Source organism: Sus scrofa, chromosome 4 (genome assembly GCF_000003025.6).
Source record: "Sus scrofa isolate TJ Tabasco breed Duroc chromosome 4, Sscrofa11.1, whole genome shotgun sequence".
Taxonomy (NCBI): domain Eukaryota; kingdom Metazoa; phylum Chordata; class Mammalia; order Artiodactyla; family Suidae; genus Sus; species Sus scrofa.
Window position 1 is genome coordinate 107,967,363 of NC_010446.5, and position 18,712 is coordinate 107,986,074.

At 38.1% G+C, this 18,712-nt stretch overlaps 2 protein-coding genes across 14 annotated transcripts in view; one reads left to right on the forward strand and one right to left on the reverse strand.

The window, feature by feature from the left end:
• ST7L (suppression of tumorigenicity 7 like) overlaps window positions 1–18,712 on the forward strand; it is a 183,412-nt gene that overhangs the window by 145,753 nt on the left and 18,947 nt on the right. For 7 of the 10 annotated variants that reach the window (XM_021090755.1, XM_021090753.1, XM_021090751.1 and 4 more), the window contains one exon: window positions 4,841–5,072. In XM_021090755.1, the coding sequence (XP_020946414.1) occupies window positions 4,841–4,951 (111 nt within the window). In that variant the 3' untranslated portion in view covers window positions 4,952–5,072. Of the gene's footprint in view, window positions 1–4,840; window positions 5,076–18,712 lie in introns of those variants that run through there. The other 3 variants (XM_013988151.2, XM_021090746.1, XM_021090743.1) reach the window with 3 other exon arrangements.
• CTTNBP2NL (CTTNBP2 N-terminal like) overlaps window positions 1–18,712 on the reverse strand; it is a 55,345-nt gene that overhangs the window by 9,943 nt on the left and 26,690 nt on the right. For all 4 annotated transcript variants that reach the window (XM_003125850.4, XM_013988149.2, XM_013988148.2 and 1 more), the window contains one exon: window positions 2,038–2,268. In XM_003125850.4, the coding sequence (XP_003125898.2) occupies window positions 2,038–2,268 (231 nt within the window). The remainder of the gene's footprint in view (window positions 1–2,037; window positions 2,269–18,712) is intronic.

Sequence of the window (18,712 nt, forward strand, 5' to 3'; positions counted from 1 at the left end):
GTGAGAGAGCAGTATATTAGAAATAAGGAAGTTAGCTACCAAAAGTAATGATTAAAAAGGAAAAAAGAGGTTGTCTCTAACACTGAGGAGGAGAGGGAATGAGAAGAGGTGAACTAAACCCTATTTTTCATATAAGCAGGGTGACCATATAGTTGACCCTTCAAACCACTAACAAGTTGAGAGCCAAAGGTGGAATTGTTAATAACTATGCCAAGACAACAGGCACAAACTGGAATTCTCTCGGGCAAATTGGGACTACATGCACCCTCATTACAAATCTCTAGGTACCATGATGATTTCTAAGTAGTCAGTGTTTTATTTTGATAAAACACTTAAGGATAGGCAGTTGGTTTAAAATATTTATCACTCACTACCTTATGTTGAAAAATAGTGGTAAGGAATTTTGAGCTAAAATGTCTTCCCTCTCCAAGCAACTAGAGCCACAAATCATCCCAGCACTACACCTGCAATGTGAATGGGAGCCTGCCAGCCCCTCAGCACCACGAACACGCCTGCTAATCAAAGAAGGATGATGTGAAGGCTTTTCTCAGAATATTATGTAAAAGCCCCTAAATTACAGGTCACTAACTTGAACCCATTGATATGTTTTAAATTGGGGCACAAATGTCTTCAGATTATTTCAATCTAGACCAGAAGTTAAACTTTTCTGTGTCTTGAAGAGCTTTTTTTTGGGGTCTTTTTTTGGTATTTTTAGGGCTGCATTTGCAGCACATGGAGGTTCCCAGGCTAGGGGTCAAATCGGAACTATAGCTGCTGGCTCACGCCACAGCCACAGCAGCTTGGGATCTGAGCTGTGTCTGCAACCTACATCACAGCTCAGGGCAACGCCAGATCCTTAACCCACTGAGCGAGGCCAGGGATCAAACCTGCAACCTCATGGTGCTTAGTTGGATTTGTTTCGGCTGCACCACAACGGAACTCCTTGAAGAACTTTTGAGAATTCAAGTAAAGATATGGGAAAAAATTCATTTTTCTACAAAATGCATAAACTTTTGGCAATCTGTGTATTTTCTGGGGGAATCATTGAACATCTGGGACCCATTCATGGTTAAGAACTTCCACTATGGCCTTTCATTTGGACCCTATGAAGGGAAAAGAAAAATCATGGACAAGACCTAAGCCTAAGCACTTTGTCAGATGCATTTTAAGCAGATGGCTCTTTAAAGCAGGTAACCATAAAAGTAAGCTAAGATCCATCAATCTGCAGCTGCTAACCCAGTTTTGCAGAATAAAATGCTTCCTACTAAAATGCGCTAAAGTCTCCCCTTGTTGATCTAAATCTAAACCAGTAGTTTTTAAAAATGCAGATTCTCGCCAAGCATCTTTTCCAGGCCAAATCTGAGCCGTATATGACAAGTCGGGGAATGAAATCACAAGCACTAGATGAATTCCAATGAGATGAGGTAGAGGAATGCACAGGTTTGCCTTCCTATCTCAGGGGCTGTAAAACCGGGAAACACACATTCAACTTCCCTAGTAGGGTAGAACAGCTTTAAGGTAAACACCCTAGGGACTGTTCATGGTTTCATGAGAAGTAAAATGCAAGGAAATGCAAAAGTAGAAATAAATAAAAATAATCTCTTGGCTTGTATTTTAGAGTCAGGTAAATTCTCCCTCTCTAACATAGCATTCCCCAAATACCTGTTATATCTTTCTATTTATCACTTAAGCAAGCAAATAGAGAACGTTACGTTCAACTACAAGGCTTGGTCAAACCACAGTTTGTTGCCAAAGTTTGAATGATCAAGAGTTGCAAAAACACACTGAGTGTTTTTGGAGTGTCATATCAGGAGGAATGCAGTCTTAAATAATGTGTCTGGCACACTCCCTCAATTTAACATCTGGAATAACCTGTGTTTTTTATCTCCTGGCTTCTAAGTAAGCTAAGGGGGCTTTCTAACCCTGTGAGACCTCCCAGTTGAATTTCTGTGAGAACTGGCAGCTGAGAAAGCATTAGGCATTATTTATAAAGTCCTCACAGGCGTTGGCACAGCACAAGTGAGCAGGTGAACCTACCTTGCGGTGCCTGCTCTCAGCAGCAGCCAGCTGCGACAGCATGCGCTCCTGCATGTTCTTGCACTGCTTCATCACCACCTTGAGAATTGAGAGTGGGTTTGTGCAGACTGGCTGCTTCTCGCCATCATTCTTCTCCTTCAGTGTTTCAAAGTCTCTCTGGAGTGCCATTAGAGGATCACTGATGTTATATTTTCCATAGCGTTCTTCAATGAAAGTGTCTCTGTGTTGGGCCTGGGAAAGAAAGGAAAATAAGCATTTTGCTTTTAAATACTCTTGAGGGGGGATTTGCTAGAGTTAGACATTAAAGGTTAATGTCTAAATGATCAAACTAAAGGGTTAGTTTGAAGTAACATCAGAAAGAGGGCACAGCATATCAGTGAGAACTAATGTGTATATGGAGCTAATTATGTGCTGGACACTATTCTGAGCATTCAGATTCACATTAGCTTACTTAAATTTTACAGCCCATGAGGTAGTGCTATCAGCTCCATTTTGCAGATGAGAAAACTATTACAGAGGTATCAAGTCAAGGGACTTTTTCCAGTTCCCTCAACTAGCAAGCTGTAGGAACTGGGGTTTAAACCCAGGCAGCTTGGCTCTAAAGTCTGTGTCCTTAATCACCACACTCAACTGTCTTGGCTTATGAATGCTTATATTACCAATAGGTACAGCTACTCTTTCCGTGTTACTGCATTTGTATTTCTAAAATAGGGTAAGCTGGGAGTTCCCATCGTGGCTCAGTGGTTAACAAATCCGACTAGGAACCATGAGGTTGCGGGTTCGATCCCTGGCCTTGCTCAGTGGGTTAAGGATCCTGCATTGCTTGGCTGTGGTGTAGGCCGGCGGCTACAGCTCCAATTCAACCCCTAGCCTGGGAATCTCCATATGCCGTGGGAGCGGCCCTAGAAATGGCAGAAAGACTAAAAATAAATAAATAAAATAAAATAGGGTAAGCATAATTCTTCTAGGAGTTTATATAGAGACCTAAGAAGGTGGCTGTAGATAAGTGAAGGACATTAAATATGTGTTACATTATAATGGAGGACCGTCTGTGATTTGTTTGTATAGAACCCACCCAGCTGTTGGTGGGTCAAGAGGGCAGAGGCACTCACCACTAGAGGGGCAGACAAAAGCCCTTCTACCTGCTGCCAAGTTCTACCCACTCTCCTAGTCTTTGTTCAGTTGCTATCTTCCACCCTCCTTTCTGTCCCCTTCAGGGCTTGGCGAGCTCTGGGGATGAGAGGGAACTTGAGCAGTTCCCTATGGGGGCTGGTGCTTGGGGTCTGGCCTCAGGCTTTGGGCCTGGGTGCCAAGTCAGGCCCAAAATGATCAGAAGTGGGTGGAAGGGGATTCTTAGGCTTCCTTCTTATCTGTGCTTGGAAGGACCTGAAGCACTAACTTCACATGAGCATCACATGCTACATGCAGGTAAACACAGTGACATTAAAAATTACTATACAAACATTTAAAAGGTTCCTAAGACATTTTACACACACACACAAAATGAAGAGTCAATATGGTCTCAAAAACCACAGAGAAAAGTACTATATAATTTAAGCTTTCAAATGAAATTGAGTTATAAAGACTACTGCTATTCAATTTTTAAACATAATTTCATCAGGAGTGACATTAACCTTGTTTTGTTTTTTTACCACCTACAAATGGGAACCCATTTGCAAAGAAAAATACACGATGCAATGACCATGCTTAAAAAACAAAAAAAAAAACTCTCAAGAAAATAAACATGGAGTTTCTTTTGTTCTTTCTTTCTTTCTTTCTTTTTTTTTTTTTTTTTTTGGCTGCGCCATGGCATGCGGAAATTTGTGGGCCAGGGATTGAATTCTTGCCACAGCAGCCCGTTGAGCCACTGCAGTGATAACGTCAGATGCCTAACACGTTACATCACAAGAGAACTAACATGGGGTTTCTTTAACATAGAAGTATGTTTCAATGCTGAAAATCTGACGTCCCCTCCTTCATTAGAGACTCTCCAAGTGCAAGATCCAGGACTTAGTCTTGTGCTACAGATTTTTGTTAGGTATCAGTCAGCAAATGTTCCAAGCAGAGTTAGAAGCCCTAGGTTGGTTTTGCTTCTGGCTTGACTACAACCATCTTTGAGTGATGACGTTATTGGAGTATTTGGATAATATTTGTATGCTAGAAATTGAAGAGCAAAATCCATTTGTCACTTTAAGTTACAGATAACCATCCTCCTATTACAAGTGTGTGTATGTACACGTGCAGGTGTGAGCATGTGAATTAAAGAAGGGGAGAGATTTGAAAGACGATTCTATTTTTTTTCAGCTCCAAATTTTCTCAGTAAAATTTCAAAATGATCTCATCCATTTAGGATGCAGAAAGACAAGACCAATTCCAAAATTGGCTATTATTATTTTTTAAAAGCATGGCAAGAGTAATAAAAAGCCATCTTTTAGTTACATTTTTTAAGAGCACTAATGTCAAACAACCTGGGGCTCATCAATGTTTTCTTTTCACTAAGAACATCTGTTTCTTTATGCTCAAGTATAAAAACATGAGATTGATAACCCAGGATTCAATAAAAGTACCTATTGTAGCTAATGATATCCTAAGGCAAATCCATGTTTAGAAAAGCAAACAAAGGAAGCAAGAGAAAAGACTCTTCCAGAAGCTGAAATTCCACTTTTCTGTCACATCTTTCATGATTACTGTTTCTATATGATAAACCATAGAAACAAAATTTTTTTTTTGGTACTAACATTGACTTAGTAGGGCAAAAAGGAAAAAGTAAATCTGAATATTTTTATGACCTTTTCCTTTTCAGAACACCATGGAGAAGGTGGAATGGGAGAGCAGAACTGGGAGTACAACCTGTGGTCTCGATTCCGCATCTGCTGAGAAGCTGTCTCTCAGGTTTGAGCATATAGTTAACTAATCCTTAAAAATATGACTTTTCAAAACCCATACTATTATTATCCTGTATAATTAATAAGCATCACAGAGTTATAAGTAAAAGATGAGGAGCTTCTCTGGTGAGGTCTCAGACTAGTCTGAGAATAGTTGTTAAGCTGTCTGTTTTCTCTTGAAGTGCTTCACAGTAATTTCATAATCACTTGCATAGTAATTACAAGTTATATAAAATTGGTGGCTTCACACATAAATGAAAAGAATCTGTGGAATAATCTTAAAAAGGCTTCTTGTCACAAAACAATTCTTTTAAGTACATTCTAGTATGGGATCCAAATATGGGAAGAGTCTATATTTATTACATACCAAACACGGGACTGGAAAGTGGGAGAGAGAATATAGTTATTTTCCACCCACCTTAATGTTTCAGTCACGTGAATTGTATGGATTATAGGCTTAACAGCACAAATAAGAACAACAAAAATAACCAAAAAGAGATGTTAAGATTTGACCCATGAAAGAAGAGCTTTAGCAGAGGTGTGTATTGGTTATCTATTCCTGCATAACAAATTACCCCCAAATTTTAATGTATAGTAGGCATTTTATCTCATACAGTTTCTGATGGTCAGGAATCTGGGAGAGACTGATGGCTGAGCTGGGTGGTTCTGGCCCTGTCACATGAGATTGCAGCCAAGCTGTTGGCCAGGGCTACAGGCACCTGAAGGAACGGCACAGAAACACCACGATGGAAGTCCCAGGGTCTTTTATAACCTAATCTCAGAGAAGTGACATTTCTGATGTATTCTATCTACCACACAGACCAACTCTGGTGTGTGTGTGGGGGGGGGGGGCGGGGGGGTGCAGATTCATAAAGGTGTGACTTTTAGGAGGGGGTGATCACTGGGCGCCACCTTGGAGCCTGGCTCTCAAGCTAAATGACTAGATATGCTACCACTGCCATTTACATGGCAGGTCAAAATATGGAGGATAAGTACCTATACTAAAAACTGTCAAGGCTGAATTTTATTTACTATTTTAATGATATCTCAGCTATTTTGTAAGAACTTTAAAGTGACCTGAATTTGACTTTTGGGGGGAGGAGTTCAGTAATACAGCTAAAATCAATCAATTTCATTATTTTTACTTCAATGATAATGTATATTTTAACTGAATAGAAATTCCTGGAGTTTCTTTCGTGGCTCAGTGGTTAACGAATCTGACTAGGAACCATGAGGTTGCGGGTTCGATCCCCGGCCTTGCTCAGTGGGTTAAGGATCCGGTGTTGCTGTGAGTAGGTCACAGATGCGGCTCAGATCCCGAATTGCTGTGGTGCTGGTGTAGGGCGGCAGCTACAGCTCTGATTAGACCCCTAGCCTGGGAACCTCCATATACTGCAGGAGCGGCCCCAGAAAAGGCAAAAAGACCAAAAATAAATAAATAAAAAAAAAAAATTCCTACCTTGTCAGAAAACACAATGATCTTTAATTTCAGACAACAGTACAATAATTGGCTGGTTAGACAGATTCAATGATAGAGGGTATCACTAGAGCAGACAAACATACTAATCATCTATTACTCATTTATTTTTACTGTTATGGGATGAATGAAACCCACTAATACTGAAAACTGAAAATAAAACCACATAATATTCTTGGAGTCTACCACACTTCCTCTCCAAAAATTTCAGCTTTTCTATGATAAACTACAAAAATAAATAGGAAGTAGTCATCTTCTCTTTATAATAAATAATAATACTAATTATATATGTATAAAATGTCATGTCATCACATAAATAGGTCAATAATATATTATGTAAATAATGGTATAATTTATATGTATATATTCCAGTCTTAAAATAGGAAATCAATGTCTTTATTCTTTGGATGATAATCACCAACATGAACAGTGGTTCCAAATGTAAAGGTAAAGAATTACAGTCTAATTGGGGGTTTATATTTAAGTACAAGGTTTTATTTTTAAGACTCAGGCTGATACCATAACAAGATGACATTTATTGCCCATTCTGAAGTGATATTTGTAAAAGTAATCAGCAGTATAAACATCATGCCTTTAAAAATATCTGAAAACCTCTATGCCACAGACTAGAAAGACAAAAGAACATGATACCAAAATGGTTCTTTTTTTTTTTTTTTTTTTTTTTTTTTAATTTGCTCTTCAGGGATGCATCTGCGGCATATGGAGGTTCCCAGGCTAGGGGTCTAATCAGAGCTGTAGCTGCCAGCCTACGCCAGAGCCACAGCAACACAGGATCCAAGCTGCATCTGCAACCTATACCACAGCTCACAGCAATGCCCGATCCTTAACCCACTGAGTGAGGCCAGGGATTGAACCTGCAACCTCATGTTTCCTATTGGATTCGTTAACCACTGAGCCACGATGGGAACTCCCAAATTTAGCCTCATTTGAGTTAAACTTTCATTTTTGGAAAGTGGCACAAAATTTATCATGGGAGGAAAGTGAGACAATTTTCACAATTTAAAAAAATATTTCTAATACATTATTGAAAACCCAGTGTTCATTCAACTGAACTATAAATGCCGTATTCTCAAATCTGGCCTTTTCCATATGCTTATTTTCTTTAATATTTTTTGGGCTTTAGAGTCCAAGAGAACTTGGATTGTATCTTGTCACTGTTACTTGTTACTTTCTATTGTGTACCTTCAGCAACAACCATAATTTTTCTGTGCCTTGGATTCCTCATCTGTAGAATGAGGGTAACAATCTACCTATAGGTGTGTTAGAAAAATTAAATGAGTGAGGATTTCCCATCGTGGCTCAGCATAAATGAATCTGACTAGCATCCATGAGGATGCAGGTTCGATCCATGGCCTTGCTCAGTGGGTTAAGGATCCGGCATTGCCCTGAGCTGTTAGGTCGCAGACTTGGAACGGATCCCATGTTGCTGTGGCTGTGGTGTAGGCCGGCAAGTGTAGCTCCCAGTTGACTCCTAGCCTGGGAACTTCCATATGCCACAGGTGCGACTCTAAAAAGAAAAAAAAAAATTTTAATATGTAAATGCTTCCTATAGTACCTGGCACAAAGTACTATAAATATGAATCAAAATTTTCAATAATGAGGGAGTTCCCGTCGTGGCTCAGTGGTTAACAGATCCAACTAGGATGTGGGTTTGATCCCTGGCCTTGCTCATGGCAAAGATCCAGCATTGCCATGAGCTGTGGTGTAGGTTACAGACGAGGCTCAGATCCAGTGTGGCTGTGGCTGTGGCTGTGGCTGTGGCGTAGGCCAGTGGCTATAGCTCCGACTCAACCCCTAGCCTGGGAACCTCCATATGCTGCGGATTCGGCCCTGAAAAGCAAAAAAAAAAAAAAAAAAAAAAACAAAGAAAGAAAAGAAAATTTCAATAACCAAATTTAGAATATGATTTTCCTTTATTTTTGACTCAGTGACTTAAATCCGATCCTCCAGAGTTAAAATTCTGTGAAACTGGATCAGGCTAGGAAATCTTTATTAAGAGCAAAACAAGGAGTTCCCGTCGTGGCTCAGTGGTTAACGAATCCGACTAGAAACCACGAGGTTGTGGGTTCGATCCCTGGCCTTGCACAGTGGGTTAAGGATCTGGCATTGCTGTGAGCTGTGGTGTAGGTTGCAGATGTGGCTCGGATCCCGAGTTGCTGTGGCTGTGGCGTAGGCTGGAGGCTACAGCTCCCATTAGACCCCTAGCCTGGAAATCTCCATGTGCCGCAGGAGCAGCCCTAGAAAAAGGCAAAAAGACAAGAAAAAAAAAAGCAAAACAAAAGTACCACATCACTAAAAATGTATCAGGAACCTGGATAACCAATAATATTCTATTCATTTGGAATCAATCTTGAACTGCTATGTGACATTTTATGTAATGTGGTCAATCGGTATTTATTTCTTGCCTTATTATTAAACATTTCCAACTTTTCTTTTCTTTCATCCTGCCCAGATTGCAAGTGACTCGAAGGAAAAAGCACGTATCACACATCTTTCTTCTCCCTATATCTTGCATTTTTGCCTTAAGCCCAAGACATATAACGAAGTTTACTTTCTAGCCTCTTTCCTGATGTCTTAGCCTCTCCTTACTCTCATCACTTTAAGTGAGGTGAATATTTCATTTCGCTGTTAGTTAAAAAATATTAGAATAATCACTTAAGGAAATATCAATTTATATATTTAGGAAACTGACTCTGAAGTAGAATGAACTTCAAAGATTCCCTTTGGAGTGAATCTGCAACTTCAGATATTTATAAAAGCGATTATTTACACTACAGTGTGCTAAATACTTTTGAAGACTAAAAATGGTAAAGTTTGGTACAAATAACTACAAGTGTGGTACTTCTAGCTAATACACTACTTGCTGGTGGAGGAATACGGTAAACAGTATAATGTAGCTGGTTCAACATTCAAATTCCAGAGAATCGTGAGAAAACTCCTAATGAAATTGAAATACGTATGTTGAGTTTTTTGTCTTTCTTCTATTTTTTTATTTTAGTTTATGAATGTGATTGAAACAAGTTAAATATACATCCTGGGCTGGGTCTACATAAGTAACTTTTTGAGGTGGGGAAGAAAATGTGTAAAGGGATTCTGTGAGAGCTGAACAAATTAATGCTTGAATATAAATTATTTAAAAGTATAATTTTTAGTGATGCATAAGATCTTAATCTCTTTTAGAGGACCCTACATCTCTTAAAATGTAATGAAAATCGACACCTACTTCATTCCATACACGAAAAATGGGTGGATCACCAACCTAAAAATAAAGTATGAATGGCCAAAGAGCATATGAAAAAGTGCTTGACTCATTAGTGAGCAGGGAAATGTAAATTAAACCAATAAGAAGATACTAGTACACAGCCATTAGAAAGGGTAAAACTAAAGACTGACAACATCAAATGTTGGAAAGGATATGGAGTAACTAGAATGCTCTCATATGGCTGGCAGGAGTATAAATGGTGGAAATTAAGATTCTCATAAAGTTAGAAAATGCCTGCCTGCAATTCCACTTCTACGTATTTGTCTAAACAAAATGAAAATATCCACAAAGACTTTTACAGAATTCCCTGGAGCAGCTTTATTCATAATAGCCCCAGACTGAAAACAATCAAATATCAATCACTAGAAGAACAGATAAATAACATGTGATGCATTCATATAATGAAATACTATTCCACAGTAAGAAGAAACAAACTACTGACACATACAATGACAATGATAAACCTGAAGATCATTATAACGGAACCAAAAAAAAGGTGGACATGAAAGAAAATATTGTGTGACTGTTCTAATGGGCAAAACTAATCTATGGTGAAAAAAATCAGAACAACAGTTGCCTCTGGGTATGCGGGGGACAAGTGACCAAGAAGAGGAATAAGATAACTTTTTGATGTGATGTGATTACTTATGCCTTGATAGCAGAGTAGGTCAAATAATGTGTGCATTTGTCAAAACTTATTCAACTGAACATTTAAGATCTGTGAATTTTTACTACATTTAAATTACATCTCTAGTTTAAAAATACAAATATATATAATGCGAGTTTAAGGGAAAAATTAAGTTATATGGAATATATGCTTTATATATAGTGTTTCAGAAACAATGGGAAGTTCAAAGTAATTTAATAGTAATAACAACAGCAGAAACAACAAAGGAGGTGCTCACACCAGAGTGCTTTTTTTTTTTGTCTTTCTAGGGCTGCATCTGTGGCATATGGAAGTTCCCAGACTAGGGGGTCTAATCAGAGCTGCTGCTGCTGGCCTACACCACAGCCACAGCAACCTGGGCTCCAAGACATGTCTGCAACCTATACCACAGCTCATGGCAACGCTGGATCCTTAACTCACTGGGCGAGGCCAGGGATCGAACCTGAAACCTCATGGTTCCTAGTCGGATTCGTTTCCACTGCACCACGACAGGAGCTCCTGGAGTGCTTATTATGCACCCAGCAGTGCGCTCAGTGCTTGCATACCTCATCTCATCCTAATAGCGCTCCTCTGGAGGTAGACATCACTTTACCTCCATTTTATAGTAGAAAGAGAACATTAACATGCAACTTTCCCAAGGTCACAAAGCCAGTTTAGTAGTGGAGGGGAACAGTAAATGGTATATAGTAGTAAGTTCTGAATACGTTAGCTGAATGAGGAATACATATAAGCAGATATTTCCCAGGACTTCATAGAAATGAATTTCAATTTAGTAGGTCTTGATCAGTAGCTTAAAAGTGAAGTAGAACAGAATAGAAAACCTCACAGAGACTGAATGTTGTAACCACTGTTTTGAGAAACTTCTTCTGGCATAAGAATAGAGATGTGTGTGGAGGTCCCATCATGGCTCAGAGGTTAACGAACCTGACTAGTAGTATCCATGAGGATGGAGGTTTGATCCCTGGCCTCACTCAATGGGTTAAGGATCTGGCATTGCCGTGAGCTGTGGTGTGGGTCACAGATATAACTCAGATCCCAAGTTGCTCTGGCTGTGGAGTAGGCTAGCAGCTGTAGCTCCCATTTGACCCCTAGCCTGGCAACCTCCATATGCCTTGGGTGCAGCCCTTAAAAGACAAAAAACAAAAAAACCCCAAAAAACAAAAAAAAAAACCCACAAAGAATAGAGATGTGTGTGTATGTGTGTGTGTGCGCACACACATGCATGTGTTCATGTGTCCCTTGGGTCACAATGCAAAGTCTACCTTTTACTACGTGTCCCTGTCAAAAAGCTTAAAAGACACTAAAATAGAGTTTAGAACCTAAAAAGTCTGATTCCTGAATCTATGATTTTTAACATTTTGAGCTATAATAAATATGTAAATTCTAATGGACATAAAAAGGAGTCAGAATTATTAAACTGATGAACATTATAAAAACCCACAAACCAAGAAAAGTTTGGCCTAACAGCATATATACAAATGAAAAAAAAAAAAAAAGTCTGTTATAAGGGTTAGACAATCAAAATCCACCTTGCAGAGGTCTGAGAAAATTTTCTGGATCATTCATAGGGACACATACTTTCAATGCTTATACTGAATACTTAATGCTTGCTGGGTACTATATATTGCTAAGTGATGTGGGCAAGGATAGGGGGATAGAGATTTGACCAGGTAAAATGTGGCCTCTGCTCTCAAGGAGCTTAAAATTTGCCAGACAAGTTTAAGGCCTAAACAGAAATAAACAAGCTGCTTCTGCTTATTTAAATGTTTTCTAAACAATACCATTAATGTTTAGAGGAACACCAAGTACAATTTCTTTGATCAGAACTTTCTAAGACTCAGACCTTATCCTCATAAGGAATAGGAAGGAAAAGGCCAACCCTGGAAGTGGGTGGGTTCTGGCAGAAAAATGGGACTATCAGCAATTTATTGAATCACAGGAAACACCATGAGGTGGCAGGGGGCCACACAATTCAAGAACAGTCTCTGAAATATAAGGAGACCCAGGCCACAGACCATAACTGTGTGACACTAAGTAACTATGAATTTGAAAGACATCTTTATTACAGATATGCTCAGGCTCTTTTGCTCACTATGTATTAACAGAGTAGAAACTAACTTCCATGTTAAAATATTAAAAAAGAGCTAGGAGTTTCTGCTATAGCTCAGTGGTAACGAACCCGACTAGTATTCATGAGGATGCGGGTTTAATCCTTGGCCTTGCTCAGTGGATTAAGGATCTTATGTTGCTGTGGCTGTGGCCAGCAGCTGCAGTTCCAATTCAACCCCTAACCTGGGAACTTCCATAGGCCACAGGATTGGGCCTAAAAAGCCAAAACCAAACAAACAAACAAACAAACAAAAAACTCACTAAATTAGATGTGAAAGGGTATCTTCTTCCTCTAGGTAGAGGATTCTGTGGAGAAGGATTTGAAGTGGTGTAATTGCATAATGGGTCTAAACTTGAAAATTTGTTTGAAGGAAGATTCGTAAATCACAAAACACAAATTAATACCATAAGGAAACATGGCAAGAAACAAGCTGCTCAAATGTGAGATCTTAGGATAAGGGTCCTTCCTTGGCTGAGAAGTGTTAATAATAATTTGATAATGTTTATCAAGTCAACAGGAATAAGAAGTTTGTGGGGGTGGGGGAAGTCAAGGGGAGTGTAGAGCAGAGTAGAATGAAAGAGGGGGACCAGTGTGGTTTGAGAACTACACCGCAGTGAGCACAAGACATCAGGGCAGGCAAACAGAAGCAAGGACAGTGCTAATTATACATCCTAACAAGCTCCATGTCACAAGTCAGAGGATGGAAGGATGGCAATTTCTATTGTCACTGCAGCCTTATGTAGAGGAAGGTAGTAGCTCTTTGGTTTCAACCAGCAGTCATACAGGTGGCATGGCACCCTAATTAGGGAAGAATAGTTTTTCTTTAGAGAATGGATGGGGAGAGGGGGGAAAGAAGCCAAGAATGAAAAGTAAAAGGTGGGTTATAAATGCATTGTGGGGTGTTCAATGGTAGTTTAAAATGTGAACTGGTGGAGTTTCTTTCATGGCTCAGCAGTCAACGAACCTGACTAGGAACCATGAGGTTTTGGGTTTGATCCTTGACCTTGCTCAGTGGGTTAAGGATCTGGCGCTGCAGTGAGCTGTGGTGTAGGCCACAGATGCAGCTCAGATCTGGTGTTGCTGTGGCTGTGGTGTAGGCTGACAATTGTAGCTCCAATTCGACCCCTAGTCTGGGAACTTCCATATAACATGGGGGTGGCTTAAAAAGCAAAAAAAAAAAAAAAAAAAAAAAAAAAGTAAACTGGTAACGTTTCTCACTACAGTAAGGCATTGAATGTATGGTGAAATTGAGCATATGAAAGTTGAACACTGCTACTATTAATTCCAGTAATCCCAAGCCAAGACTGCCTTTATCTTCATGATAAAAGTGTACTGAAGGAGATTAGAACATGCCTGGATCAGAAGAAGAACAGGAGGTCTTTCTTTGGAGATATGTAAGCCCTTCCTTCCTTTTTATTTTTAAGAGTGATGATCCTATTAGGAAATTTTAAAAGTCACTAGGGACAAGAATGGGATATTTTAATCCCATAAAGAACATGAAAACTGGCTCTATTCTAAGCCTCTAAGATTTTGTTCTAGTATTCTTTTCCTAGATGATTTCTAGATCTGATGTGGGTTATCTGTCCCACTGATGAAAGATACTGCCAGGAAAGGAAAGACAAGAGACTGACAGGAAGATTTTAAAGAGAAAAGAACTGAGATATCAATTTGAAAGGCAGAGAAAGGGAGGATAATGAAGATTCTGGGAAAGCCAAAACCAAAAACAACACTGGAAAAATAGGGATAAATAAATACATTCTGAAAGACAGAAAAAGGACTTGTGTAATTTAGACAGATACCCATGGAGTTCTTAGCTGAAAAGTCTGGGAGACAATATATATTTTTTGTATGTATCTAGACAGAAGACGACAGACAAGCAATACTGTACTCTTAAAAAAATACTGTACCATTTTCTCTGATACTCATAAAATCCCCTTACTAACCCAATCAGGGAATGCAGATCCCAAATTGACAGGAAAGGATACCAAAGTAAAACGGCAGTTGATTTTTTTTGTTTTAGTTGAATACAGATACGTAGTGAACAAGGGTACATATCCTAATTATTTGGTATCCTCTACTATGAATATGTAAGCAAACACAAAGCAACGATTTCCTGTATGAAGAACAAATTGTTCTTTCTTAGTATGAGTGAGATATAAATAATGTCACTGCATGGGCATTATCAGCAACAGTTAAGTTGTGAAACTTGTTGACTGAAAAAAAAAGCACAACATGGAAGTTGTGAGTTAAGGGTTTTTTTTGGCCACGTCCATGGCATGTAGAAGTTCCCAGGCTAGGGATCACACCGGTGCTACAGCAGCAATCCCAGCTACTGTGGTGACAATGCTGGATCCTTAACCTGCTGAGCCAGCAGGGGACGCCAACTTCAGTTTTATTGGGGTCAAAATGAGGACTCTAGCCTGGGAGACGGCCTCTCAGATTAGGGAGGTCTGCACACAAGTGATTTTGGTGAAGAGAATACATGCAATCAAGCACACGTCTTGGCGGAAGGTGGCTGCTAGTCACGAGAAGTGGGTGTCCCTGTTAATGATTTCAGTGCTTTTCTACATTTGAGAAATTGGGCTCATAAAATCGGAAAATACCTATTTGAAGGTCTGTTCTGTCAGTTTTTACCAAGGCACAGAGGGCCTTACTCCTATTCTCTGCCCTGAACTCCTTTCGGGTGTGAAGGTCAGCAACTGCAGTGGCTAGTAGGACCAGATGGTGAATGACAATTTTTAGTTGGCAAACTATATCACTATAGGTAAGCCTCTCTTCTCAAAAATATATTTTTTGGAGCTTAAATACATTCGAGTTAAAGGGCCTTAACTTATTCTCTTAGATGACAGGTATTTCTGAAGAATTTACTAGGTTCTAGATATTTGGGATGCAGTGCAGCAAGATACAGTACCTGCCCGCCCCCTCCCCATAAAGCTTATATTTAATGAAAAAAAGAAATACTAAAGAAAAGAGAGATGAAAATATATCATCTGTGAAGCCTGTCAGCATGAATAAGTTCTCATACCATCACTAATCCAGTAGAAAGAAAAAGAGAAATTCATTAGAAGTATACACAAATTTATTATGTTTATATGAAGAGTTCCAGATATGAAATTTCAAATCATTAAGAAGACTTCTGAATTAAATAATAATACAATCTCATACTCATTTCTACTAATGAATTCAGTCTTTTGTTGAATAGACAACATGTTAGGTATTGAATTAGATTAAAAATTTTTTTTGAGCTTAGGCATATCTTAGCATTCACTAGGTGAAGTTGGTTTACTGAGGCAGAAGACACTTTTTGTTGTTAAACAATGAAATATTATGAATTACACATATGAAACTAAAGATAGGAAAAATACTTTGAAGGGCTGTAGGTCTCCTGCTATGATATTAAATTTCTTGAAATTTTAATCATGGGGCTTCTCATACATATACTGTCAGCTTTACTTGAGTCCATGATGTATAAAAGAATCCACTCTCAAGGAATAACTTAGGTATCCTGCACAAAGGCAGAATTTGAAAATCAGTCAGAAATTTACTGCTTTTTTTGGGGAACATTAGGGATGTAGAGGTAGGGATATTAGGGATCTAAAACAAGCCTATGCTTTCCCTAGGCATCTGTGCTGGTCTCTACTTCCTTAACTACATTTTCAAATTAATATAGATTTCTGTGAGAAGTATAAACTACCTAGAAGACAGTTAAAAAGTAAACATTCTTCTTAACTTGCCCACCCACTGCTTATACTATAATTCTTGCAAATATAATTTTAATTTTAATTTTACCATTAGCAAATGAATATTTCTTATAAAAAAATAAAAATTTTAACTACATAGATAACGCTTAAGTCTTTCCTAAATGTAACCCAATCTCTCTTTCCTTTCAGAAATTTCTTAGTATGATGGGCATGCTTCCATACCTTTTCCAAGCATATACATGTGTGCGTGGGGATGTGTGTGTGTGTGTGTGTAATTACACAGATACTATTTTCTGTAAAACTGTTGTGCAGCTTGTTTTCACTTACTGTGCCTTAAAGAGCTTTCTAAGTCAGTAAGTACATAGCCTTTTTTTGCTTGTTTAAAAAAAAAAAAGCAATTATGTAATAATCCATAATCAGGATGAATCAGTTATGTACCTATACTTTACTGATGGACAAGTGAAATTAGGCTGTTTGTAGCTTTCAAATACAATGTATTAAATAATACTGCAGTGAGCATCTTTGTATATACATGAGAAGAATTTGGTGGAATAGATAAATTGCTTACTTTTCTAAAGAAATAATATCCTATATAATAAAATTCTCAGCTTCATTCTGTAAATGTTCCTCCTTTTCCATAAAGATTTTCAGCAAACACACAAGATAGTTTCCTCCTGTCTTTCAATTCATTCCTACAATTGGCTGAACTGAAATATTAAATGAAGGACCACAGACTTTAATTTTAGAAGCATGCTCTTTGTCTTCCTCTCTCTTTTCTTTATGGGGGCAACCAGAAATAACCTCTGATTAATCCCAAATCACAAAGCTAACGCATGCAAGGAAGACACAATAAGAGGAAGTCAAAATAACAGGAATAAGCTGTTTCCCCTTTTCATTTGTTTTAGTTTCAGGTTGAAAAATGCAACAAAATTCCCCACTGTTATAACCTTTTCTGAAGTTTTCCCCAACTGCTACAGAACTGTGTGTTCTCTAAATAGGTAGCATTTTACAAGATGAATTCCCCTTTCTCTCCTCAAAGGCATAAGAAAAACTGCCCATAGGAAGATGTCAGTTAAATGAGAGCTGTGGTTGTTTTTCTGGTACCTTCACTCTCAAAGCCCTAAATGCCACAATTTGTAATATAAATGATGACATGATAAAAAGTTGCATCTTGTTTTTTCACTTACTGTTATCTTGGAGAATAGCCAATAGCTAATATCAGACAATTATTTTTAAGAATTCGCTGTTATATATGAGCTCAATGTTTTTCTGAATGCAGCAAAGATACTTAATCACTTAAGAATGCTGTCTTCTTTTTTATAGATAACCAATTTATAGACATCCCATACATATGACCAGCCTTTCCTGCTTCTTTTGGCTCTTTTTGGCCAGACTAACCCACCACCACACCTGGTACTTTCCTTTTACTAATTTCATTCCCTTCCCAGGTCCCAGGGCAGACCACTTTGGGAGATCCTACCACTCTGAAGGGAACCAAACCAAAGGGAAGGAAGGAAGAGGCTTTTAGATGTATTTCTGGCCTCACCAGTTGCAACTTATACTGTTTCTTTTTTCTTTTACTGGGTACACTGTTCTGGGCCTTATTTTTTCACTTTCTATATCTTGGAGAATATTATACATAAAGATCTAGCTCCCAATTTCTTTAACAGTTGCAGACTATTCTACTGTATAATATACCATAATTTACTTGACCAGAACCCTACTAATATATACATAAGTTGTTCTAGCATTTTGCTGTCATGAACAATGCTGCAATAAATACCCTTACATGCACACTTTATTGTATAGGTCCAAGTACATCTGTAGCATAAATTTCTAGACAGGATCATGAATCTAGGTTAGTGGGGGTCACAATCAGCAGAAAGATGAAGAGCAAAAAAAAAAAAAATAGTGATTACAGTATGGTATAGTATAAATATAGTAAAATATAAAATTAGTGTACATTTTAGTGAAATTTTTGTTTAGTTAATATATGTATGTAGGTATGTATGTGTGTCCTGGATTGTGGCAAAACAGTGAAATGTATTTCAAAAATGTTTGAAAGATACTTCTTTAGACTGGTATGATATCTTTAATCACAGCCGTTTTTCTTCTTCCCCTAAACTCTGTGGTCTTTTTATTGGATAGCTTTATAACACAGGTTTCTGAGGCAGAGACAGTTGAGTTATTTAGGGTGAGTTGGAAAAGAGTAGTATTAACAATATCAGGAACAACAAAAAGGCAATAATTCAACTATAGTTCTATATGGCTCTAATATATTTTCCTACAAAGTAAACAATATATGGCTAAATTATCTTCTTAGAGCAAGGCTGTTACTAAACAGAAATTTGAGCAAGAAGTTGTTGTACAAGATTATTGCTATTTAAAAATAAGTTTCTGATTTTAATTTACTATAATATAGAAGTTTTAATGAAAAAATTAAAATGCAATATGATTCCACACCTAGGGACAACCAGAATTAACATTCAAATTTCAATCTATTTATTTGAGTCTTTTATTCTTTATCATTGAGATTAAAGGATTTATTTATT